The sequence below is a fragment of the Calypte anna genome, chromosome 4A (assembly GCF_003957555.1).
Source record: "Calypte anna isolate BGI_N300 chromosome 4A, bCalAnn1_v1.p, whole genome shotgun sequence".
NCBI classification, from domain to species: Eukaryota; Metazoa; Chordata; class Aves; order Apodiformes; family Trochilidae; genus Calypte; species Calypte anna.
Window position 1 is genome coordinate 33,429,523 of NC_044248.1, and position 25,978 is coordinate 33,455,500.

Sequence of the window (25,978 nt, forward strand, 5' to 3'; positions counted from 1 at the left end):
TTCCAGCAGAAATAAGTCTGTGTGCCCCTTTTAGATATTCTCTGATTTATGATTGCTGTCTTCAAAATTCCTTTCTAGGCACAATTTTATAGAATAAGCCTGAGTTTAGAGTTCCAAGTCTAAAGAATAAAACAGCCAATATTACAGTGTATAGCAGAAAATGAGGTATTCTGCTGTAGTTTATCACTTCATTTTTTCTCTGCTATACATGATTTGAAGATGTATAAATGTAAAGGGCACATGGATATATCTAAAATATGAAGGTTACTCTTATTAGTAAAGGGTAAGTGAAATCTGGACAATAGCAGTGGAATTCTGACTAATTCCTTAGGTGTCCTGTCAGGTCCAGAAAATGATTGTGAAAATGTGAAAGAAAATGGGTTTATATGAAATAAGCTTGGTGTATTTATTTGGTTAAATTATTGCTCTAGTGATAAATCTTACATAAAGAGGTAAAGGAAAAAGCCAATGCATTGAAACTGTAAAGTATTTAATTTAAAAATTTATCTGTGCTTTGTCTTCTGTTTTCAGAGATCCAGTAATGGGGAGATCAGTTTTTGATTGTGTTTTCTGTGACAGGCAGGACTTGATCTTTTTACTGCAACTCAGCACTTTGTTGACCTCATTGATTTCTCTTCTAAAATTAGCTTATCTGGCACCTAAATTGAATATTTATTACAAATTTTAGTATATAATGAAGTTATTCTGAGCCACTTTCCCACTTTTGCAGTGAAATTGTAGTAGGTTATTTTAATCTCTCTGCATTCTGCTGCTGATTTTGATGGATTCAAGATGTTAGTGTGAGTTTCAAAGTAGAGGCTGTGATCAGGGGAGAAATGTGTACAGAAGAGACTGAAGGGTCACTGTTGACAAAGAGGAGGAGAGACAGGGGAAAGGAAAGAAAATAGTAAAGTTAAATTAGAAAATGAGGAGTTAAAAGAAGGTGTTTCCAGGTGGTGCTGTTTATCTTACAGCAAAAAGGATCAGGTTCCCCACCTGTTCGTGGCCTTCTCCATTACATGGCTTTTGGAAGCTTGTTTGGTTGTGTCTTTTATGAACTATGTAGAAAGAGTAATGAAGAGAACTGCAGATGAATTTAAGAGCTCACAGAGAGGCCAAGTTGAAAGCAGATTCTGTTAAACTGATGTCAAATAAACATCCTGTGAGACCTTGTGGGAGGAGATCGTGGTGATAAGTGTGGGCAAGGCTGATGGAACAGCTGGCAATGCTGATTTTGGTCCTGACATCACTTACTTCTCATACATATATTGGTGGTACTCCTTAAAAGCTTTTATGTGAAACAAATCATTTCACCAGGTTTTCTAGAAAGGTGTTTGCAACTGAATCTCACAGTATTTTGCCTTCTGAACTGTTGGGCAGATTGAGAGCTGCTCCAGCAGTGAGGTGACCCTCCTGATTCACATGCCAGCTGTGCCTGTTGACACCCTTCATTCATACTGCACCCTCAGTCACAACAGCTTATTTCTTCACTTGTGACAGATCAGAGGCAGGTTTCAGTAGGCATTTTGGGGTCTTTGAATGAAAGTCAGCTGAAAATGTCTTCCAGTGTTGTTAAAATAGGATTTTTTTTCTCTCTGGAAAAGAAAAAGGAAATCAGATGAAGGTATGTTGGCTTGAGGAACCTCTACCAACACTTGAGAGTTTTAGGTGAAGCATACTATAAAATTCAAGTCTTTCAAGGAAGAAAATGCAGAAAAGTAGAAACTTTTGGTTTTGAATATGTGTGACTTGAGTCTGGTACGTTTGAATTCCTTTGTTTTGCTTCTTTGTATTTGCTTTCACAATGTCACAGAAGGACAATCCATTGTGTATTTTTTCCTGTTCACTTGGGAGTTTCTTAATCTTACATAATCTTCCTTTACACTTGTTTTGTGCACTTCTGCCTTAAAGAGTTTTAATGTGAATTCATTTTCATGGGGGAAACCTTTTTTTTAAATGTTTTTTTTTTTTTTTTAATAGCACTAGAATTTTGCTGATGTACAATGGCAAATTTTATTGCTATGCAGCATGCATAATTCAATCTTTTTGTTCATTCATTTGCCTTTTTATGCACCTTTCTTGCAATCAAAAAACCCCAGTAATGCCTGCAGACAAACCAGTGACAATCCAGAGAACTTTAGTGGGAATAATACTCATTAAAATTCTGGATGGTGGCATCTGTACTATCAGCATACAGTCAGTGGTTGTCTGGTCTTCAAAGCCAAAGTCTGAGTTCACAGAATCACAGAATAATCAGGCTGGAAAGGACCTCTGAGATCATCAAGTCCAACCCTCAGTCCACTACCACTGTGGTTCCCAGACCATGGCACTGAGTGCCACATCAGTCTCTTCTTAAAAACCTCCAGGAATGGAGAATCCACCCACTCCCTGGGCAGCCCATTCCAATGTCTGATCACCCCCTCTGTAAAGAATTTCTTCCTAATATCAACCTAAACCTCTTGTCTTACTGAGAGTTGCCTGGGAGAAGAGCCTGACCTCCCCGGCTCCTCCTTTCAGGGAGTTGTAGAGAGTGATGAGGTCTCCCCTGAGCCTCCTCTTCTCCAGACTGACACCCCCAGCTCCCTCAGTCTCTCCTCATAGGATCTGTGCTCAAGGCCCTTCACCAGCCTGGTTGCCCTCTTTTGGACCCGCTCCAGGACCTCAATCTCCTTCCTGAACTGAGGGGCCCAGAACTGGACACAGAACTCAAGGTGTGGCCTCACCAGCACTGAGTACAGGGGCAGAATCCCTTCCCTGGACCTGCTGGCGACGCTGTTCCTGATACAGGCCAGGATGCCATTGGCCTTCTTGGCTACCTGGGCACACTTGCTGGCTCATGTTCAGCTTCCTGTCAATCCAGACTCCCAGGTCCCTTTCTGCCACTCTGTGCCCAGCCTGGAGCTCCCCATGGGGTTGTTGTGGCCAAAGTGCAGGACCCGGCACTTGACCATGTTGAACCTCAATCCCATTGGAATCAGCTCAACTCTCCAGGCTGTCCAGATCCCTCTGCAGAGCCTTCCAGCAACAGGCATCTCTGTAGGTAACACAATGCATGGACCAGAATAAACATATCTCTTTGTAAGTGCAGCAAGAAGTTCCAAAAACTGTAGAGCACATGCAGGGGGTTTACTACTCCTACATGGGCAGAGACACCTTTCCACTAGACCAGATTGCTCAAAGCACCCATCCAGACATAGCCTTGAACACTTCCAAACTTCAACAGAATTCTTTGGGCAGCCTGTTTCAGTCTCACCACCTTCACAGGAAAGAATTTTTCCCTAATGTCCAGCCCTAAATCTCCCCTCTTCAAGTTTGAAACCATTGTCCTTTGTCCTCTCTCTACACACCTGTGTAAAAAGCCCTACCCCAGCTTCCTTGTAGCCCCCTTCAGATATTGGGAAGTCTTTGTAAGGTCAATTCAGAGCCTCCTCTTCTCCAGCTGAACAACCCCAACTTGCATAGGCCTGTCTTTCACAGAGGAGGTGCTCCAGCCCTCTGATCAGTTTTTAGTGGTTCTCCTCTGGACATGTCAAGGAGCTCTATGTCCTTCTCATGTTGGGGACTCCAGAACTGGGCACAGTACTCCACAGGTGGGGTCTCACAAGAGCAGAGTAGGAGGGACCTCCTGCCTCCAACTGTCTGAGTTTCTTTCGGATGCAGCCCAGGACCCAGTGTGGCTTTCTGGGCTGCAAGCACTCACTGACTGAGTTGTGATCACATCTGTACTGTATGCTGAAGATGATCACTTAGTAGTTCACTCAGAATTCTGTGCTTCCTTGCACAGATGGCCATATGTTACCCCTTTTTGTTAGGAATCAGTCTTTCAAAATTCATCTTATATGCTTTGGGAATGTTTATATGGGCAATTGAAGTGCAAAAATGTGAAAAGCTTAAAAACGAGAGGAAACTCGACACACGAGCTTTTAACTTCACATATTGTGCATAAACCAACCTTGCTGTCAGAGGACACTTGGCTAAAGCTGTCACATAGTACTGACTCCAGTACTATGCCTGGGTTTCTTTAAACACATGTGTTTTGTATGTAATTGGATGTAAAGACATTCAAGGTCTTTTGCTTAGAACAGGAGACTTACCATACTGAGGAACAAGTAAGTAAGCAGTTCATTGGAATAGTAGGAGTAGCCACATGATGCTGTGTTTCCTTTAAAAAAAAAAAAAAAAAAACAGAAAACTAAATGGGCATAAATCCCAATTTGATGTGATGAGATTTTAAGTGGAAGTTTTATCACAGAAAGAACAGCCCAGCCTAGGGCTCCAAGGCTGAAGTGTAATGATACATTTTGGGGTAATTTATAGTGTATTCTACATTCCTTCAGTTTGCATCACTCACAGCAGATCATGAAATTGTCTGTCAAAGTATAGTACAGTGGCTTTTATGTTACTGCTTATATTTAAATGTGTACCAGAATAATTTATTAAACGTACAAACTCTGCCAGTTACATAAGTTGGTATTTATTATAGACTCCCAAGGGCTTCTAATCGTGCAGAAGCATTGTGCCTCTTGCTGCCTTTCTGCACAGAAGAATACTTTGTTCTTCACCTCTTGCTTGGTAAACATCTCTTTTTGGTAAACCACATTACTTGTTCAGTTTCTTTGTCCTTTATGCTGAAGCCATTGAAATGCAGAGATAAGAGCTCAACACTCACAGGCAAAGCTTCTGAAGAAGCTAAGGCTGTGCTCAGTATCACTTCATTTTGATAACATTGCAACTTGAAGGCAGTTTATCTTTTAGGTTTAACACAAACACAGAAAAGAATCTACATCTTTATGTTAGAGATCCTTTATACCATAGCTTAGTTTGGAACAAAAATCTGACAGCAAAATTCACTGACTAAAACGTTGGGGTTCTCAAGGAAATCTTGATGGATTTATAAGCATTTTACAGCACTGAGGTGAGGAAATGCAGCTATTTGAAGCAGCACTATTTCTACTTACTAAGCTAGCAAGTCTCTCCTGCCAAAGGCAGTATAAATTAAATTTTGAGTCATAACAAAGAGGTGTACTAATAGTTATATATTTTTTTCACAAATTTACTCCTGCCAGAGTAAAAAAAAATATTACTTGCAGTATTTTGACTTGGTGGTAGTTTCTTATGTCCCACTTTTGGTTCATGGGACACATAACTCTCAGGATTCTGACAAATAACTCATAATTGGGACTTTTTGTTACACCAAACAGCCCAACAGAAATTAAAAATACTGGAATGTTTGAGGAAAGGTTATTTCAAAACAGACGGCTGTGGCTTTCTGCTGCTTGTAACATGTTTTGACAAACGTAATTTTTTGTCAGCAACAGACTTGTTTAAATCAGCCTTCATATTTTGGAAGATTTACTGTGTTGTACTCGCGTCTGAGTAGATAAAATATATTCATATGGTTAGAAATAGAAACAGTTTATTTCTTCTCTGTTGGGATGATACTTAAAAATGTTCATAGCTGGAACAAGAACTGGGCGATAATCAGTTAATATTGTACTTAACTTGTGTAAGGGAATAAATGGTTTCTCCTGTAAAAGAAGGAACTTTCTCCATCATAAAATTGTGTGTCTTATGAGAAATTAGGAAGTTCTACTTTGTTTCTCTCATAAGCCTAGAATTTATCTGTCTCCAAAGAGTTCTCAGTCTTTACATAGCTCCATAGAATAAAAACAAATTGGCTGGAGAATGAGGGGGGGGTTTGTCTGTTGAACAATATGAAACTTGGAAGAAACAATTTAACACAAGTTCTGATGAGTTTTTGCAGCTTGGTTTCCCGCTGTTCCAAACTTTGCCTTGTTCAGATGCTTTTTATTCTTGACTTCACTTCCTCCTTGTCCCTCTTCCCTTAAAAATATTGTTTCTGACTTATGTCCTAAAGTACCTGAAAGCTGTGGAGCTACAGAGCATCTTTTGACAGTGGGTTTGAACAGAGCACAATAGGGCAGCTCCCCTTTTAAGATTTCCTTCCTGTGGAAATCGAAGTGTTGGGGAAGGAACTTACCCTGACGTGGGGTTGGGGTGTTGGCAGTGGGCCCACTAGATCTGCACATCTTCACTTCCCCACATCAGCAGAGAGCTGTCTCAGTAGTTTGAGGCTGGTTCTAGCCCAGCACCCTGCACAGTCCTGGTCCTCAGGTGCATGTCCTGGCTGCCTCCATGGCAGTGTGAGCATGCCATGCCTCCTTTTCTTTGGAAGAAAGCCCAAGCTGACCCAGAGGATGTGGGCCAGATCTCCTAGACTGGTGAAACATAGATGGATGATGCACAAAACCATCTTAATTTGCCACATACTTGAGCTTTCATTGTCACTGCCACCCTGCAGATGTAATATGACTACATGGAAGAAAAAAAGAAACAAGCCAGAACAAAGCAAAAATCCCTATGGAAATAGGGGGAGGGGTGGGAGGAATGCAGGTAGTATTTCTGTCCAAAAGTAGGTCCTGATGTGTAAATGATAAGCAAACCTTCAAGAATTGTCTTGAGGAAGACTGTTGTGTTGTAAGGCAAGTCTAAAGGTGAAGTATCCAGTCTGAATCATTGGGTAGTTTTGTAAAGGTCATGCTTAAAAATAACTGACATGAACATTTGCATTGCAGAAATATGCAACCTAGTTTTTTTTTTAATATTATAGCTACTCTGACCTCAAAATTAATTTTGGATTTGCTTAGCATAGCCTGTCACGTGTCCACAAAAACATCTGATCTGTACCAGCAGTTTCAGTAAGTGACAAATTGGGACAAGCACAGCACTCAGCATGACTTTTAGGAGCACTGGATTAGTCCTGAGGCTGTATGGTAATGTACTGCACCTGGCATGTGCAAGACATGCACACGTGTGCTTCTCTGGGGCTTTGTTGTGCACCTCAGTGCCCCAGCATCCACTATCAGCTGTGCAACAAGTAGAACTGCTTTCACTTAAAAATGTCAGTAGTTGTTATGGTTGTAAAATAACCTTGGAAATATGAATCCCTCCAAAGTGATGGAGGGGTCTACAAGGGGTGTGAGGCAGTGCCTCCGAGAAGTAAAATGCCATTTGTTTCACTCCAGGTGCTGTGGGGTCTACATTTCATTGCTCACAGAACTGTCTTTTTTTCCAGATTGTCACAAAATTCAGTGCTTGGCAATGGCACATTGTGATTTTGATAAGCCAGCTTGCAGTTACTCCTTGCTTCTCAGGTTTCAGTGCAGTGCAAGGCCAGACATGGTTCTGTGGCTGCCCAAGTGCTATTTCAAGTGCTATCAAGAGTAGACTCTTGATGGGCACCTGTATCAGGAGCTTCAGCCATGGGGAGAGCAGTGGAGAGGTTGTGGAGAGGTATGATGCTGAAACTGGGAGCAGGGCCTGCCTGTTTTCCCAGTTCTTTATACAGGGAAAAGAAACAAGAACAGAGAAGCTGAACCAGCCTCCCTAAAAGGCACAGTGAGACATCCTTCCCTGCAAAATCACAAATGCATTTCAAATAATTGTACATAATTAATTATACATTTTACAGAAATAATTTCAGCTTTGTGCTTCAGTCAAATTTGGGATTGCTCTCTGTGTAGAGGAAGTGAAGGTGTGGATACATAGACACACTGGCATGCACATAATTATATATATATACACATAAATGTATGTGGTCTCACTGTTAAATTTGAAAGACTCATATAAGAAAGAAGTTACTTCTGCTTTTCTGGAGAACCACAGCTACATATGTTTCTGGGACAGAAAGCCCTGATTTCTCTGCAGTAGTGTTTAGGGGATTACAGTAAATGCAAGTGAATGTAGACTAGCAAGGATTTGACACGTGTAGTACTCATTAGTTAAACAAAAATAACTTTGTGTTCTGGCTTCATCATTCTAACAAGTTGGATTTCTTTGTGTACTTGGTCATTTAGTGCACTCGAGGTGTTCTGAGCAGTAGCTTACCTAAATTCACTGTCTTGGGGTATTAAAGATACACTAAGTGGTTTTTAACAAGTATTTTCACTTCTTGGTAGTGCGTGTTGAGTTTCCTAATAATAGGAAGCCAGATATACATCATTCTATTGTGTACACTTTTAAAATTGACCTTGGTTTTTTTTTGTGGTTTGTTTGACTTTTTTTTTTTCCTTTTTCCCTTTCTGATTTATCCAACAGGGTGGGCTGAGTGCCCAAGCTTTTGTTCGCATCGAAATAGAAGATATAAATGATAATCAACCTGTTTTTGAACAAGCCACCTATGTGACAAGCATCAGCAGTCACACACAGCCAGGAGCAGAGATCATCAATGTTGTTGCAACAGACAGAGATTCAGGAATATATGGCATTGTGACTTATGAGCTGGTCCCAGGAGAATTTTCTTCTTTTTTCACAGTGGATGCCTCTACAGGTATGATTCAGAAAGGCTGTAATTATATAAATACCTTTTTCTTGATGTTGCTTTTTTTTTATTTGGAGTCATGTCATACAGCTTAAAATCAGATTCTGTGGAAAAACAAATCTAGAGGGAGGTGAAGGACTCAGGTTTAGCAGGAAGCCTTTGCATTCACTGGAACAGACAGGAGAAGGGGAAACAATGCCAGTACAATGCAGAACAAGGTATATGCCACTTGTCCAATATTTTCAGCCATAAGTCTATCCATCATGGTAAGAAATAATCAAACCTTTGTTTTTTACAATATCTGAACTCCTGAAATGTTTAGTTTTTAACCATGAGGAACAAAGAAAGACCCTTCAAGATGCTTATCCTTTCATTTCATAACTGTTTCTGTCCTAATCTTCTTTCCCCATGTGCTACGGTAAGTCTCTCTGCTGCTTAATCTTATAGCATAAAGCTGTGATTAGCTTTGTAAATGTCTTTTTCTGCCTTTTCTTTCCTGATGTGACTCTGCATCCTTCTGGTTTCTGGAGTCATGTTCAATGAGGGAGTTACGATAAAAGCAAGAAAACAATAATGACAGGAGTAAATATGGATTAATTTTTTTTTAAGACAGGTTGACTCTCACTGATTGAATCACTTTTCCCATGGCCACAAAGCAGCCCCTGAAGTCTGCTTTCTAACTTTAGGATAGTTACCAGTGTCAGTGGGAAGGAACACAAGCAGTGTAGTTACAAATGTCCATGGTGTCTTTCAGAGAGTGGTTTAACTAAGTTGCAACTACCATTTTACAGAAGACCCGTCCTCTGACCACAAATATATCATGATCAGCAGTTTTGCTTCATGATGGCCAGGGCACAGGGGATTATTTTATATGTTTTAAAAAAATTGGGGGCTGTTGTACATGCATATATTGGCATATAAAACATTGAAAGGCTCTATGCTTTCAAAATGGTCCGAATTTTCACTTTCTTACACGATCTCCAAAATATTCTGATGAACAGAAGAAACTAATCTTCTTAGGAAGTTAGTCTGCTTGTCTTGGCTATTTCAGACTTTATTTAACCGTGGGCTTCTAACTGCCTGTCTAATCAGATTCTCTGGAGCATAACAGATGTCAAAAATATATAGGTCAACCCATAGTTAGGGAGCTGGATCTCCACAGGCATTCAACTGGTCATTTTAAAACTGCCCCAGCAAGCTTGTCAGAGAGACCCCCTGTGGTTCATACCAGCAGCACTGGGTTTGCATCAGTCCTCTCTTTGGAAAGGCTTTTTCCTCAGATTCTGACCTTTTGACCTTTTTTTCCAGTTTTGGCACTTTGTATAGGGAAAATGTCACGCTTAATCATGAAGACCATTTAAGTTTGTAAGTTACTATTATCTTGCAGATCTGTCATCATATTTTATCAAAGACAGACCAAATTCAGGGTGAAGTTTCTTGAGATCATTATTGCTGATATTTCATCATGAAAAGAGCATTTAGGTCAGAGACAGTATTCCCAACATTATACTGCTTGGAATCTGATTGCACATAATCAGATCTGCTGAGTAATTCACAAAGTCAGGTAGTGTCTAATTTTATGCTATTAACATTAATGGTGCATGGTGTTTTTTTTCTGAATAATGCACTTTTTCCTTTTATATTCTTGCACATCTCCCTGTAACACTTCTTATGCCAAAAGCCAGGTCCCGCATTTCACAACAACCTCAAGTAATGCTACAGGCTTGAGGAAGAGTGGCTGGAAATCTGCCTGACAGAAAAGGACCTGGGGGTGTTGGTCAACACCTGGCTGGATATGAGCCAGCAGTGTGCCCAGCTAGCCAAGAAGACCATTATAAACAAAATAAGCATTAAAAGTACCAATATGTCACACAAAGTTCTGCAGTCCTTGCAGATTAATAGCTGTGAAAGCTAAGAATAATTATTCTGAGGGAGACGAAACAAGTGGCTGACTTTTAAGGCACAGAAATTTGAGCTCTTCCTCCTTACTTCTTGTTAGGACAGAGATGTTTTCCAGTTTTTGTCATAGAGATGTATGACATGCTCTGATATATGGCCTAATTTAGCTGTGTTTCTCTGGCAGTTGTGTGAAGGACTTTATGTAGTTATGTGGATGGCATTTAGTGAACAGATAAGTATGACAAGAGAAAGGAATTCTTCAGGAGATAAATCCCCAAATCCATAAGCCAAACAAAGTCACATTAGTGTTGGTCTTTGATATTCTGATCTTGCGAATGTGCTGTCTGTTACTGACATACTCTGTGGTTTTCCAGTTTGCAGTGTGGCCCATTCTGTTTTATCTGCTCTTTTCCCTGTTAGAGGACCTAAAAGTAGGCACAGCAATGGTATTGTTATCTTTCATGAATTCACCTTTCTAAAAAGTTTTTCTTTTTTAAAAATTATTTATTTGTCACTGATAGAACATTTAGAAATGAGGAATGAAAAACTATGTTAGTCTTTTTTTCATATCATGTTCATTATAGTCCTTACCATTCTAAATAGAGGTGGACAGAGTTATTTTCAGTATTATGTTATTTAAATTAATTAATAGCTAACAGTTTGTCTCATTACACCACAATATAATAAATTCGTATGCAAGATGGCACTGTTCTCCATGGCATATGTAATTTCTATTTTATGGCATTTAGGTTGTAGATTTGAAAATTTGTCTCACTCTAGATTTCTTCAGTGGTGTTTTTGGAGTGCTGCAGTTAAAATACTCAGTACAGACTCTTTTTTCCCCCCAGCTTCCTTTTTCATTTTTAGAGGGAAATGGGTAAAATAATAACCCAAGTTCTTACTGCTATGGCTTTCTTCTGGTTGTTGCTTTGTTCAGGTAGTTGTATGGATGTATCAAGAAAGCTTTTAGCTTTGAATTATAATCTGTGTTCACAACACAGGATATCATGCCATCTGGCCAGCTAATAACTGTATAGAACATATCTGTGCTTTTGATGCATATATGTTCTGAGGCCAGGACACATCCAGGCTCCTTGAAGGGGCTTCGTCTTTTATTTCAAGCACTCTGACATGTGGATGTCATATATAGCTAAATTCAATGGGAATGGAAAGGAAGAGTCTGTTATTAGGCAGACAGATTTTCCATCAAAGTTTTCTGAATTCTAAACAAGTCTATTTAGTGGTATTTTTTGCTCTTTTAGCTTTAGATACTTTATTGTTTGTTACATGCTCTTATAACCATAAATAACATTTATTGTGTTTCCCTTTGAGAAAAAAAAATAAGTATTTTTCATGTGATTGATGAAAGAATGTCCACAAGAAAAACCACTTCAAGAAGTGTGTAACTAGAAAAATGTATGCCTAAAGAACTGTAAACCAGTTCCTCTGCTAGTTCGTGACTCTTCCTATCATTTGTTTCTGGTGCTGGTGTAAACAACATATTGGCTTCATTATGTTTCCTTTTGTAGATATCTGATCTTGCATGATCTATGAACAGCACTCATGAACTGATTGGAACAGAGCAAGTTGAAGAGCTCCTCAGGCTAGGGAACTGTTTGCTGTATGTTATGTTTCTTTATTTTCCCATCATTACCTAACGAGCTATCTGCAAGGTGTTGCATTTATAGTTATGGCTAAACAGGTAATGAAAAATGTAACTCACAGGATACAGTCACAGGTGTGGTAGAATACCTGTGCAGTGCTTAACTTTAAGACTTTGGGATTAACAATCTAATTTATTCAGTTGTTCAATAACAATTGAAACTCATATTAGAAGCATTAGTATTTTCCTTGGCCTAGAGGCACAGAAGTCATTTTCCATTGATCTTAGTGACACTCTTCTTGAGAGCTGGCTAAAAAGATAGTTATCCTGCTGTAGCCCTGGTTCAAGGAAGCTGTTTCAAATCAGTAAAATTAGAATAGTCTTTGAAAATTGTTTTGGGCCAGTATGACTCCATCATGTCACATCTCTGTGTGGGGAGAACTCTGATGAAGGGTAGGAGAAAGGCAGCAGCCATTGGTTTTCGTTCATTTGAAGATATTAATGATTTAAACCTAGTGTATAAAGAGTGTAGAGAAAGTAGCATTCACACAGTGTACATTATATAAGTATGGGCATATAAGTTAGTTTCTCTCTTTCTTTCTTTAGATTAAGATATTTAGGCTCATGTTTCTGTGAATCCTACCTCTATTAGATGCTGAAAACAAAGGCTGTGACTATCCTTCTTTGTCTTTACTAATTATGTTTCTGTGAGGAATTACAAAAGCCTTTGATTAACTTGAAGATACTTGGATCAACCTTTTGTCATGATACTGTGTGTTGCTCATTTATGCCAGAAAATGCATTTTGAGAACAGAGGGTGAAGTGCTGGTTGGCAGTTTAGTGTTAAAAAAATTTCCATCACAGCTTCTGCAAAATGATCATTCTTTTGAGGAGCTTTTTACTTGCTAAAAAATGAGTGTCCTTTAAGATGCATTCTTATTCATTTTTAACTGAATAGCATGGGGCAATGTAAAACTAAATGGGGAGAGATGGAGAGCAGTCTTGGATCGTAGTCTGTTGGAGAAGAAGGAAGGAGATACCTGAAGAACACAAAAATTTAAGAATATAAAAATTATTAACTTAGTCAAACAAAATGCAAATTTAAGTCCAGTATCTTTTCTCCAGTGCCTGGTAATGGATGCAAAAAGAGGAGTTAAGAGTAGAACTTGTGCTGAATAGTCCCTCTACTGATGAATCTTTCTTGGTTTGAAAGTGTGTGTTTTAGTTCTGCACTACACCCATTACTTTACTATGTACCATATGTAAATGCAATTTAATGTCAAACTGACTTAAAATAAACTTTTTGATTTGATTCAGAGCACCAGAATGGATTCATTCCAGTTAAGGATGTTGACAAGCTTTGTTTATTGAAGAAATGGGAATGTTATTAAACAATCTCATCTTAAGAGATTTGCATTGTGTGAAAAAGTTTTGCTTTATTTTTTATTGCAATACAGGATTTAAAGAAAAACTGAAGTTCTAACATTTCTTTTGGGGAAAAAAATCCAGACTTTGCTAACTCCATATATTATACAATGTTTAATAGACAGCAGATTGTAATATGCATTGAGGTAAAATGGCAGTGCTTCCTTTCTAAAGAAAACAAGGCAATTTTTTGTGATGATTAATGATGTTTTCATGTAGTATGGTAGGAAAAAATTGTTTATTTTTAAACTACTTTTAGCATTTTCATACAGCATGCAGTACATTTGCTAAGCATATGAAGAGGTTCACATGAAGAACATTTAAAATTAGAAGTGTTTTAATTTGGGGCATTTTGAGACCGCTTTTTTTTAAACTGCATCTTCTTTGATTACTGTTTTTCTGATGTTTTGGATGAAATTGAGTGTTCAGAATGCTGTAAATCAGTGGAATATGTCTGAGGCATTTAGCTCACTAAGTTATCACCTTTGAAGAGTTTTTTATGAGTAAAGTCCCAAAGGAAAAATTAGTGGTCTCGGCTACTTCGCTGATAACTCATCTAAAGAAAAGTTTAACATAAATAATACAGATTGAGTATACTCTCCTTGAAGCACACTATATTTTCTGTACAAATTGTTAGAGTGCAAATTTTCTCCCTGAATGTAAGCTCTGTAGCAAAACAGGATGAAAAAATATCCATATACAGTGAAAACTGTATATGTCTCATTTTTCTTTTATAAATAAAATTCAGCAGAACTGACCATCTACAGTGAGAAAAATTCCTACAAGCTATGTGCTAAAAACCTCAAAAATGCAATAGCAATATGACAGGTGTACTTGGATTTAATAAATTTAGCAAGGAAAAGTATTTACAAAAATAGTTTAGCCCAACCCCCCTTTCTTGTAATTTAGTCCATGTCAGATCTCAGAAAAGGAGCAACCCACTGGACAAGACAAAGTGTAAAACTACTGTGGCATTTTACAGCTCAGCTCTTGGACTCCAAGAGGCAGGTGGTGTGGGTTGCTGGTGAGAAAAGTGGAGGAGAAGAAAAATTAAACCCAAACCTTCCATTTTGGAGGAGGAGTTTGTATAGTAAAGGTCAGATGATCAGCACTTCACTTTGATAGAGACTGTATAGATCTTAAGTACACATGTACTTAACATACTTCAAGTTCTTAGTTAACCCAAACAAAAGAAGAAAGTGAGAGGTCCCACCAAGAGAGCAGACAGCCTTGGAAAAATGCCTTTGTGCAGCTGAACTGTAAAATGTACATGGTAAGGGAGTGTATGCAGTAGAAAATCAATTTGTGAGGGTTAAGATGAACATCTTCAACGCTTCGTAATGCTCTTAAGGTATCTTTGCTGTTCTTATATTTTATATTAGGCTTCATTCTGTGTCTGTGCTGGGAATATGCATCTTGTGGTACAGGGCCTTCAAGATGCATCTCTTGCAGTCAGTCATCTCTGGTTCCCATGGCTGTCTAGTTTTGTTACCAGGTTGTGCACTGAGCTATTTCTGGATCTTCAGTCTGGCAGCTTGATTGAGAAGATCCTTGATTAAAATTATGCTTTTGGAAGATTTCAGTAAGTTAAGAAAGCACAGGTGACCTGGTAGGATGCTGTGGCAGTGCTGGACCTGTGTAGATTGCTTGAGGGACCCTTGTCTTTGAAAATACATCAGTTCACCAGGCCAGAGAATTACCCTCTCATTGGTGTATACTTTGATTTTTGGTGTTGGTTTTTTTAAAACTCATGTTTTGTGTGGAAGTGTTCTCTTAGTGTGCAATAAGGCAACAGACATATTCTGAGTTACTGTTATGTCAGATTAAAGGTAACAAAATAAGGCAGAAACAGAGGAAATCTCTCTGTAATAACATATTATGTCTCTTTGGTTGCATTCTGCTTTACTGACAAGTTATCAGTTGTTGTTTTTCTGGTAGGGAAGAATTATTCAAACATGTAATAGTACAATAAAGAAAGCTACTTCAAAGTAATACTTGGTTTTTCTGGAGATGATCTTTAAGATCCCTTCCAACAGAAAGCATTCTGGTTCTATGTGATCTCCTAAACTAGCAAACTCTAGTCTCAAGAGACAAAAGGTTTGCTCCCCAAATAGTTCATTGCAAGACTTGGTCTGAAAAGCACATCTGTGCAATACACAATCATTCTAATACTAGATTCATCCCCTCTATGTGAGGGAATGTGACCTAACATTACCAGCTGATGCCCAGGTGAATAATAGAACTGCTTTAATTAGGAATTACTGTTTTGTGTGTTGATGAATACTTCTTAGCTGGCTAAAATTATCTGTAACCTGTAGTTTTTTAAATAGTAGTGTTGTGCTTCCAGGAGAGCTGCAGTATTGGAACTGTACATTAGCTGAGAGATCCAGGTACTGGTTCCTCACTTGGCTGATTACCAGCCTGGCTGAATTCAGATTCAGTGCTCTGGAATAGACTTTAAGCATAGTCCTGTGATTAAACACGGAACGTTTATGTAGTAGTGATAGTAGTCACTAAGCTGTTTATTTAGATTCCCTTTTCTAAGAGGAAAACTGTGAATTTAGCACAAGAATGTGCTGGAGAGGAGGCAGAGTCAAAAGCCTCCTCTATTCAGGGTTGTGAGGCTTCTGTAAAGAACAACTGTAGATAGCAGATCAATATAAATTGGGTCAGTTCCTTACTATGGAAACATTCAAATACTGAATAGTTTAAAACTTGAAATAGTGCTTTTATTTGCTGAAACTCAAAATAAAGTCTGCGCCAACAAGATTAAGCTTTTTAAAACCTTTTCCTATAATCTGAAGCTGTGTGTATTGCAGCAGGTAGACTGTAAATATCAGTGTAATTCCTCCTTAATTCTTTCCCCTGACAGTTATATATCAACTCTCCAAACAGTCCATTTGGCAGAGTTGTTACGGTTACCATCAAGAATGCATCTTCAACTAAAAAAAGTGCATTTGAAGTACAGGTAAATTGCTAAAACTGGAACCCTAAATGCTCTGCTAAGATTAGAGGATGGGCAATGAGCCAGATAAAATAAAATGTCGAGCAGCAATGCTGTCATTCTTCCCTAGAACAATGCTGGCTTTGATGTTGATGCAAAGTCTACACCTCACAACTGCATTCAGCTCTTGGAGGTTTACCTTGGCCTGTTTGTCATCCTGAAAATTTTTCCAACACTTAAGAAGTGCATGAAAAGCAAAGGCTGAGCAAGACATGCTCTGAGATCAGTGGGTCAGCACAGACCTACACAGTATTAAACAGCCTCCAGCTTTGAAGGCGAATTGAGGTGATGAACTCTACATAACTCTTTGCCATCTGCTTATTTTCTGAGCTGTGTGTCAGGTCGTGCCAGCTGACCTAGGATATTTGCTGAAAAAATAGTGCTGTCATTTAAAGCTGTTAGGGTGTCTGGTTTTGTAGCCTCAGGGCTCACTATTGATTGTTTTTGATTTGTTCCTCTTTCCATTTTCTAAAGGTACTTTTTTTATTTTGTGAACAGTGAGAAAATGTTGGAAGCTATTTACATGTGTACACATCTTCATGCAACCCAGACTTTGTTATTGAAGTTACTCCATCCTGATTTTTATCTTTGCCTCAGCAGTGCTTGACAAGTGGAAAACATCTTGTTTACCTCTGAATGACCATAAATGTAGGGCTGTTTTTTGCTTTGCTTACATGAGGACCCCGTGGAAAAAACAGAGGGGTTTTCCAAGTAGCCTGCTAGAGGTATGTGTGTAAATCCTACTGGGATAACCAATATTATTTCTGCCACACCAAAAGGGCATTTGGTGAGTACTTTAGTGATGTATGCACAGGATCACAAAGATGATCAGAAACACATTTTAAAAGAACTATTATATTGCAGGTCCCTCTCTTCTGCCTTTAAACTCTTGAAAAACAGCACTTAGCAGCTAAGCCACCTCTGGAGTAGGGTGCATCTCCCCAAAAATGAGCCAACAAAATCCCACAAGAAGTTTTGTCATAGCCAGAGGATTTCAGGTGCTGCAGAGTCCTGTCTTTCACAAATGTGTTTGCACATTCAGAGTGAACATGAGCTTCATTTATGTTCTGTTGCTGATAGGCACAAAGTAGAAACAAGAACTTTTTGGAAATCAATGTCCTGGCATGGACAGTCAGTGGGGAAGGATGAAGCAGATCAAAGTTGACAGTCAGGATTTTGCCTTCCAGTAGTTCTGTCTCTCACTGCACACTGAATCCTCAAAACCTCTGTAGCAATTTATGCTCTCCAGTAAGCACAGCTTGCTCTGCAGTTAAGCATCTGTAAATTCCAATGGGGCTGTACTAAACTCTCCTGCCCTGAAGCAATGCTGCTCCCAAACCAGAGCCTGCAGTGGCAGCTGCTAACATGCAACCAGCATTGCAGGTTGTGCCTAAAATGTGTATGTGTATCATGTTAGGAGGTTTCTGGGTCATGGTTTTGACTGATAAAGGTTGGAATATGCAGTAATTTACACCCATGCAGGTCTATTCAAGAAAAATGAGGTTCCCCAAAATGTATTGCAGCTGGATGCTAATGTTTCATCTGCTGTGTAGTTAGTTATATGATTGTTCATCTGTGGGGCAGAATTGATTCCAACTCTCTTTTTTGCAGAATGAGGAATAACCAGAGGTAAAATCCTCATGGCACTGCAGTAATATTAAAAAATAAACTTCAAAAAAAAGTGAATTAAATGTTATTAAAAGCAGCAGATAAGGCTGTCCATATATATAGGGAGCCAAGCTGTAAGGAAAAAAAGTGACATTTTCATGAAGTGATTTCTTAAAGTAGAACCCCACTTGTGTCTGCATGGTGCCCTGCTGAGAGGAGCTTTGGTCTTGGTAAAATATTCCTTGCAGAGGAGCCATCTCATGATTCCCTTTCCACCCCCAGCATCTCTAGAAACTTTTTCATAATTAAAGATTATCTTCTATACCACAGCAACCTAATTGTCTGGAAAGTTCTCTGAAGCAGCAAATTGCAGGCTGCAGATGACTATGGTGATAACAATCATAAGCTGCTGTCTTAATTACAGAATGGGAAAGAAAGGAAAACTAGGATTCATCTCCAGCCTGCTGAATGTGTGACTGACACAGAGAGTTCCTGCCATGTGCTTCTTGCAGTTAGCCTCATGTTTCTGCCTTTGCAAGGTATTATTAGGGGATGTCCTTCACCAGACTTCAGAAGATTAAGTCCCTCTAGCCAGCCTGCTCTGGTGTATGGTAGCAGCTGCTTTTCACCCAAGTGGTCATGACTGTCTCTTTTAGTCACAGTCCTGTGTTTTTACCTAATCAAATAAAAATTAGGATCCCAGCTGCTGCTTAACAGCTTCTTCCCCATCCTATGGGGCAGTAACTAAGCTTAATGTGGCATATTCCCCAATATAGGAAAGAGCTCTCTCAAATGTTTTTATTAAATATGCCAAGTTAATGCCCATATTACAGTTGCTGAAAGAAACAGAATGTTAAAAGACAAACAGGGCTAATAAAATTCTCTTCATATTACGGTTTGAGGCTGGGAGAAACCATATGGAAGACATACACTTTTTACTTGGAATCTACCACTGTTCCAGAGTGTCCCAGGTCCTGTAAGAGAGGACTGAGTTGGCAAGAGGTACTGACTGTTCTCTCTCCCTGCAACACAGAGTAAAGCAAAATCTTGTATGCATTTTGTTTCTGTCTGATTTCTGTGGCTTTACTGGCATGTTCTGTGCTATAATCTGTCCTAGGTCAGCAGAGAAGGAATATTCTGAAATATTCTATTCCACGAGGTCTTTCAGAGTTCCTGGGGTGGAGCACTGTTTTTCTCACCTTTTGCTAAGGGATGTCCTGAAATCTTCAGTTATTGCTTTGCGAGTAAGAATTTCAACAAGATGCTTTTCTGTAAAAGCTTTCTCACTTTTCCCATATATCCTCAAGTATCCAAAATGAAAAATAAGGTATTTTTGGCTTTGTCAGTAGAAAAATGCCCAATTGGTCAACTTCATAAAATACAGTCCATTTTACCGGTTTCTTTAATCTGACAGTGACAGTGTTTATATTCCATATCTATACATTTAACCTCTGGAGAAAAAAAACAAAACCATTTTCCTTGGAGCTACAGTTGCTCAGATTACCTCAGGAAATGCCAAAAGATTGTCCTTGGAAGAGTATTTTGTTGAGCTGTCTAACTACTTGTAAAAAGCAATCATCAGAAGACAAAAGGAGAAAAAAAAAAAAAGGCAAAACAAGGTTGGTTCTTGGAAGTACATCATTTATTGGCGTAGGAGCTGGGTAAACAATGAATTCTGAATCCATCTGTGACTCTTGAGCTTTTTCTGTGGTTTGTCACACTGGAATGAGTGTCCTTTGTTGTTAGGGGAAAGCATTCTTCCTTGATCCTGAAGACCTTTTAAATGCATTGTAAACATGTCAATGCACAGTTTGTTATTATAATGTCCTGGCAGTGTAATTGGAAATTATGCCACATGCACATTTGCATATTTATAGGGATTTTATGTATTGTTCCATTTATTCTACTTTAAAAATGCATTGTGGCAATTAATGTTGTGGCTTCACACTAAATTTTGAGAAGATATATTGTGATTGAATCATACACTGATTCTCCTACGGCATTTGAGTTAAATCTAATTTTTACCCTCTCTGTCAGATAGGACACTAAATGTTCCACTTGAATGCTAAACATCATCCCTACTAAACCTGTCTTTACAGCCAGGAAATTATAAAGTTAGCTCAGAGCCTAAAGAGTTTAAAGGTTCGGTTATACTGAGCTGCTAGAGATTTGTGTCTTCACCAACTTCTACAAAACATAAAGGCTTTTCTTAAAAATACTTGATGATATGTAGAACATTCTCCCTGTTAGCTGAATCACTTGAAAATCATGGCAAACTTTCTGTTTAGCTCACTGCAATTTCAGCATTTAGAGTATATTTAGCTGCAATTGCCAAGAAGAATTTTCTTACATTTTGTAACCTCTCGTTTTCCATTTTCTTCTTGTAAAACGTACTTTACAACAAGTTGTTACTCTTTGTTTGCAAATCTGTGAATACCAAAGCATCTTAGAATATTGTGGACTTTTGGCACATCAGAAAAAGTGTGGAGGTTTTTCTACTCAACATAGAGAAGGTCCTGGGAAGGATAAGACAAACAAGTATTAATGATCTCTGTGCTTTTTACCTTCCTGAATGCACTTGGTCTTCACTATGGGACTCGGGTTATAATTTAGTTACACATTTTATAAACTAAAAAACATATCATCATCTGCTATGTGATTTAATGTGTTCTAATTTTTTAAGTATCAAGTTCACTTCATTTAGATCGGACATTTTGGAATGCTCTGAGGGCTAATGATTTATTTGTGGGTTTATATCTTAATTTATAAATCCTTAACTTACTTGCAAAGGATACTGAATGACTTTCTCACAGAACAGTTAAAATGTGTTAGGTTTGGATAATTGTTGTGGACTGTTATGAAGCACCCCATAGAAGGCTATGGTTTGGATGTAATTCTGCATTGCTGAGACTGAAGTCTTCACTCAAATGAAGTTTTCCTTTGATGGTCATACAAGATTTTCTGTAGAAGATGACAGGACAGGATTCCTGCCATGTTCATTCCTTCTATCCATACTACCATTCTTAGGTACAATAGCTAGATGTGGTGTCTGGAGCAATATACAAGAGTATTTTGAAAAATTGGGCATAATTATCTGATATTACTGAAGATTTATTTTGGCAGTTAGAAGATAATCTATTTTGAGACAGCTTAGTCTCATTCATTGGAGTTAGAGGATGAAAATGTATTTTATCTTGAGAAAGGCACATCCAAAGTCCTGTATTTCTGGACAGAGCGTTGCATTTTCTTTTCAAAGAATAGCTTATTTCATGTAGTTTATATGAAATTGTTAGCAGCTCACAACTTCTTCAGACCTTAGAATTTACTGTTAGTATTTACCAACAACTTGTGATTAAAAAGCAAGCAATTGCTTCCTAAATATTTTCCACAGAGCCTGTTAATTCCAAGATTTGTATTACGAGGTTCAGCTTTGTTTTCTGGATGTTTTATTTGGTACTTTCCTATTTACTTTCAGGCATCATTTACCTGATCTCAGCTCTTGGTCACATGCCACGTTCTGCACTCTTCCTGACTGTTTCTGCACGGGATGGGGGGGGTCTTCTTTCTCCCACCAATGCAGCTGTCACAGTAAACATCCTTCAGACTGCTTTGGCCCCTGCCATATTTGAGAGATCCCAGTATGTGTTTTCTGTTCCTGAAGATGTACCTGAAGACAGCCCAGTTGGCACTGTAAAGGCCAGAGAGCCTCCAAGTAAGTTGCATGCTCAGTCAGAGATTATATTGCATTTTTGTTGTGCTATTATCTGGAAATACCTGCATATAATTTTTAAAATAAATTTTCACATTATTAACTCAGTCTGTCAGGCATTAAATAGTATTTATTGTTGTTATTTACAACAACTGGTGTTATCACTGCTGTCTCAGGATGCTCTTTAAAATAGGTAGCACTCTCCTTGTTGATCCATGGGAAATTGCCTCCACTTTCCTCCAGATTAATTTCTATAACTGTAAGAGATGGAATGGGAAGCATGTTGTATAAGTGTACAGAAAGGTCAGAGTGATGGTGTGCTTTGTGTTAAAGCATTAGCCATGCAAGATAGATCTCAGAGCAGTACTCATGAGCAGAGTATTCAGAAATTGTAGAGAATCTATATAAGTGCTGCTGCTGTGAAAAGCCACCTTTCCTCAAAAACACAACCCCAAAACAAACCCCCAACAAACAGATAAAACTGGCCACCACACACACACAATTCCCCAAAATATGTAGTGAGGTCCAGATGAATGTTTGAGACCTTCTGAAAATTTATTTAATCCAATTGGTTTCTTTATTATGTTAGAGGGAAAGTTATTAGCTCCTGCTAGCCCTTAGACATAAAAGACCCTGTCCTGAGAGTCGTTTATATTTGGTTCCTGTGCAGAGCAGTGGGAGCCATGAGTCCACATATCAGCTTGATAATAGATCTGTACATGTAAGGTGGTAGAGGCAGAGTTTTTATACATGTTTGATGAGTCAGAGCCTCCCATTTTCTTGTTGGAAGGACAGTGCATTGACCACTGTCCTTAGGGTGAGGTAGCACCTGTGGAGTGACCTTGTTAATAATCCTTAACCTGCAGATGTTGTTTGCTATGTGATGTATAAGCAACTGGTATGTAAGGGTTATAGTAATAGTCATCCATGAATAATGTCAGTAAAATGCAGTTATTTCAGAGAACTGCCACTTCTTTCATTCCTTGCTATAGCAAATGCCTGTGTGTAATAAAATTACTCTCAAATGACTAATTTATTGGGGTATTTTTAGGTCAGGAAAAAGCAAGAGCTTATACCATTTTCTCTATAGAGTTTTGTCATGCCATTGAGGTGAAAATCAAATGGTGCTGAAGTGTACAAACTGTATACTTCAAGTCTGTGTGGGATTTATTTTACTGAAGGGCTCTGTAGACAGGAAGAAAGAAGCATGAAAAGCCCAAGAAAGTCAAACATCTGTATAGCTTACATTTATTCTGCTCAATTTGACAGCATGCAATCTTCACAGATGTTCTTACTAGCCTTTGTGTTATCACTTTTTTTTTTTTTTTTTTTTACATTTTTCTTGGCTTTTTCACTTCTAGATTCTTTAGAAGGGATTTCTTACCGAATTTCCTCTGGTGATCCACATGGAAGATTCTGTATTGACCCCCATTTTGGTATCATCCATACCAGAAGCCAGCTTGACCATGAAACTCAGTCAGTTGTGGTGCTCACCGTTCAGTCCCAGTTGGGTAACTCCCCTGTCTACAGCAGCACCCAGGTCAACATAACTGTGACAGATGTTAATGACAATCCTCCTGTTTTTCTTACTAAATCTGACAGGGTGACTATTGCACATACCCAGCCTCCTGGCACTGCTGTCTACATTGCTCATGCAGAAGACAAAGACAGTGGCCTGAATGGGGTAGTCAAATACAGTATTACAAGCAAGCAGTCTAATGCATTTAACATTGATCCAACCCTTGGAGTGGTAAACCTCACCAGGACTGTGTTTGCAGATGCACAGCAGGAATATACCATACAGATAGCAGCTGAGGACTGCGGCAATCCTCCTCTGGCTTCTGTGCTGTTGTTGACAGTGGTTATTGAAGAGCAGAAGATGGGCCCCACTTTGGTTTTTCAAAACTTGGTGTATCAAGTAGAAATCAGTGAAGCTACCTCTCTAGGTACCGAAATCCTTCAGGTCCAAGCTCACACACTCAATCCACACAGTGTTGCCTCCAAGCTGACGTATTCCTTAGAGCCTACCATAGATTCTGTTCCATTTGGAATCAGCTCTCATACTGGCTGGATTTATCTTCGGAAACATTTGGACTATGAATGTGCACAGCTACTAAGTTTTAGAGCCCTAGTTAGCACCTCCAAGGATGGAAACTGCAGGCAAAATGCAAGTACATCAGTAATAGTTAATATCCTGGATGAAAATGATAATTCTCCTATGTTTATGCGTGAAAGTTATTTCTTTGAAATGGAGGAAAGTCCACTTCCCAAGGGTGTGGTTGGCACCATTACAGCTGTTGACAAAGACTCAGGAAGAAACGGACAGCTTTCCTATTTCCTCTTGTCTGATGGAAAGTATTTCAAGATGAATTCCAACACAGGTAGCATTTTATGATTTGTAATCATCTTAATGCTGCTTTTGGAGAGCAGTCTTCCCTAAGGGAATGGAAGTAAAGTATGAAGCTTTCAGGAACTTCTGTGAATCTCTTGGGTTGGTATGTGAATATTCCAACTCAAAGCTTCACAATTTGAGAAATGAAATAAACATAATAGATGTTCATGAGGAATGAACTAACCCTCAGGATTTGATTTTTTTTCATTACTTCATTCTGGTCACTTGGTCATAACTCTGTGTTTGACTGTAACAAATTAAAAGGAGTTTTAAGTTACAGCTTCAATACATCACATGTGGAACTTAATTGCCTGTGATCAAGTAGAGTTGAAAAGTGCAGATCAACCATAAGTAAATGCAAAGGTAACTATGACATTTGACAATTGCAGTCTTTTTGCACATTTGTGAAAACTTCTGTAAGTTACATCAAAACTGTGGGGTTTTTTGTATGTGGTACCACAGAAAGCAAATTGGCTCAGAGGAATTTTTCATAGCACAGATTGTACTCTGCAGTGAATCCCAAATGCGTTGAGCAGTCAACACTACAGCCACATGGTATAACACCACAAAGTACAGCCTGGAGGAAGGGAAACCACAGGCACTGTAAATAATCCAATTTAGTGAAATGATATGTACCAAGTAATGATCTGCTGTTTAAAATTCCTTTCCCCAGATCTCTTGTCTTCATGGGGGGAGGGGGAAGGGGGAAGTGAGGAGTCTTTCCCAGAATTTCTCTGTATGAATCTCAGAATCAAACTGTCATTTCAAACTGAGTTTCAGTTCGGTACATTTATAGAAGTTTAAAGGCAAACAGAGTTCTGGGGATTAACCAAGAAGATCATAAGATAATGCTTGGCTGTTTGTCTGAATGACTCTGGTCAACCACAGATCTTCATCTGTATTGAGTACGGTCAAGCAGATGGAGGGAATGTTGGGTCAGGTTTATTTACCAGACTGTATAGGAGACATAAGGCTTCCTGATGAATGTAAAGACATTGTGCTGAGAATTTCCTAACCCAGGGGCATAATAAAGGCCATTTGTCAGCAGTTAAAACCCTGTGCACAGCTATTATGTGTCCCTGAAGAAAAGGCCAGATGGATTTATTTGGAGGGTCAGTGTGCTGCTTTGTACCTTTGCTCTGGGGTCTCTGCTGTACAGTAAGGGATCTGACGTTAATTTTCTCTATCCATCAGGTGAAATTATAAACTGGGTTGCACTAGATCGTGAGAAACAAGCTCACCACCAGCTGACTGTGCTAGTGACCGACCACGGGTCCCCGCAGCTGAATGCCACGGCGGCTGTGTACGTCTCGGTGAGGGACCTCAATGACAACAAGCCCCAATTCCCCCACGCGGGACCGGGCCAGGAGCTGCATCTCCAGGTGGGTGCTGCCTGCGGGATGCGCTCCCTTGCTCTCAGCACCACCCTGTGGCAGGAGCCCAAACCCCCGTGCTGAGGAACCGGGACAGTGCAGCACCGAAAGAAAAACACAACTCAGTCTTGATTTAGGTTTAGGTATACTGGGGAGTTTTAAACTTTATCAAATGTGTACCCTTCTCTGCCTTATGGACTGTTAGATGTAAAGGATTAATTTTTAATTTTTTTATGCATGTAGTAGAATCTCTATTTATTTCTGATCTCTGGGTCTGCTGTTGTAATGGTTTTTGAATTAGCAATTTTTGCAGACCACAGTAAGGGATTGCTAGAACTGTATTAGGAAATACTGTTTGCAGTGACTGTAAATATTACTGAAAGGGAAAACAGAGAAACAGCTAAACTCTTGTCTTACAGGGAGAAATGTATTTTAAGGCTTGCTGTTGTCCAGGTACATTTGCAAATTATTTATAAACTGCTTGATGACAGGTTTTGGAAGGGCAGCCATCAGGGACACTTATTACCACTGTCTTTGCAAAAGACTTGGATTCTGGAAACAACGGTGTGGTATTATATTCCATAGAATCAGGTAAGAATCTAAAGTGTTATTTGTAAGTGAAGA

At 39.0% G+C, this 25,978-nt stretch overlaps 1 protein-coding gene across 1 annotated transcript in view; it reads left to right on the plus strand.

Moving 5' to 3' along the window:
• The window catches only part of DCHS2 (dachsous cadherin-related 2), a 111,803-nt gene that overhangs the window by 48,126 nt on the left and 37,699 nt on the right, over positions 1–25,978 (plus strand). Inside the window, 5 exon segments of the mRNA XM_030450316.1 lie at positions 8,119–8,350; positions 21,356–21,592; positions 22,951–23,970; positions 25,176–25,363; positions 25,846–25,945. Coding sequence (XP_030306176.1) covers positions 8,119–8,350; positions 21,356–21,592; positions 22,951–23,970; positions 25,176–25,363; positions 25,846–25,945 — 1,777 coding nt within the window.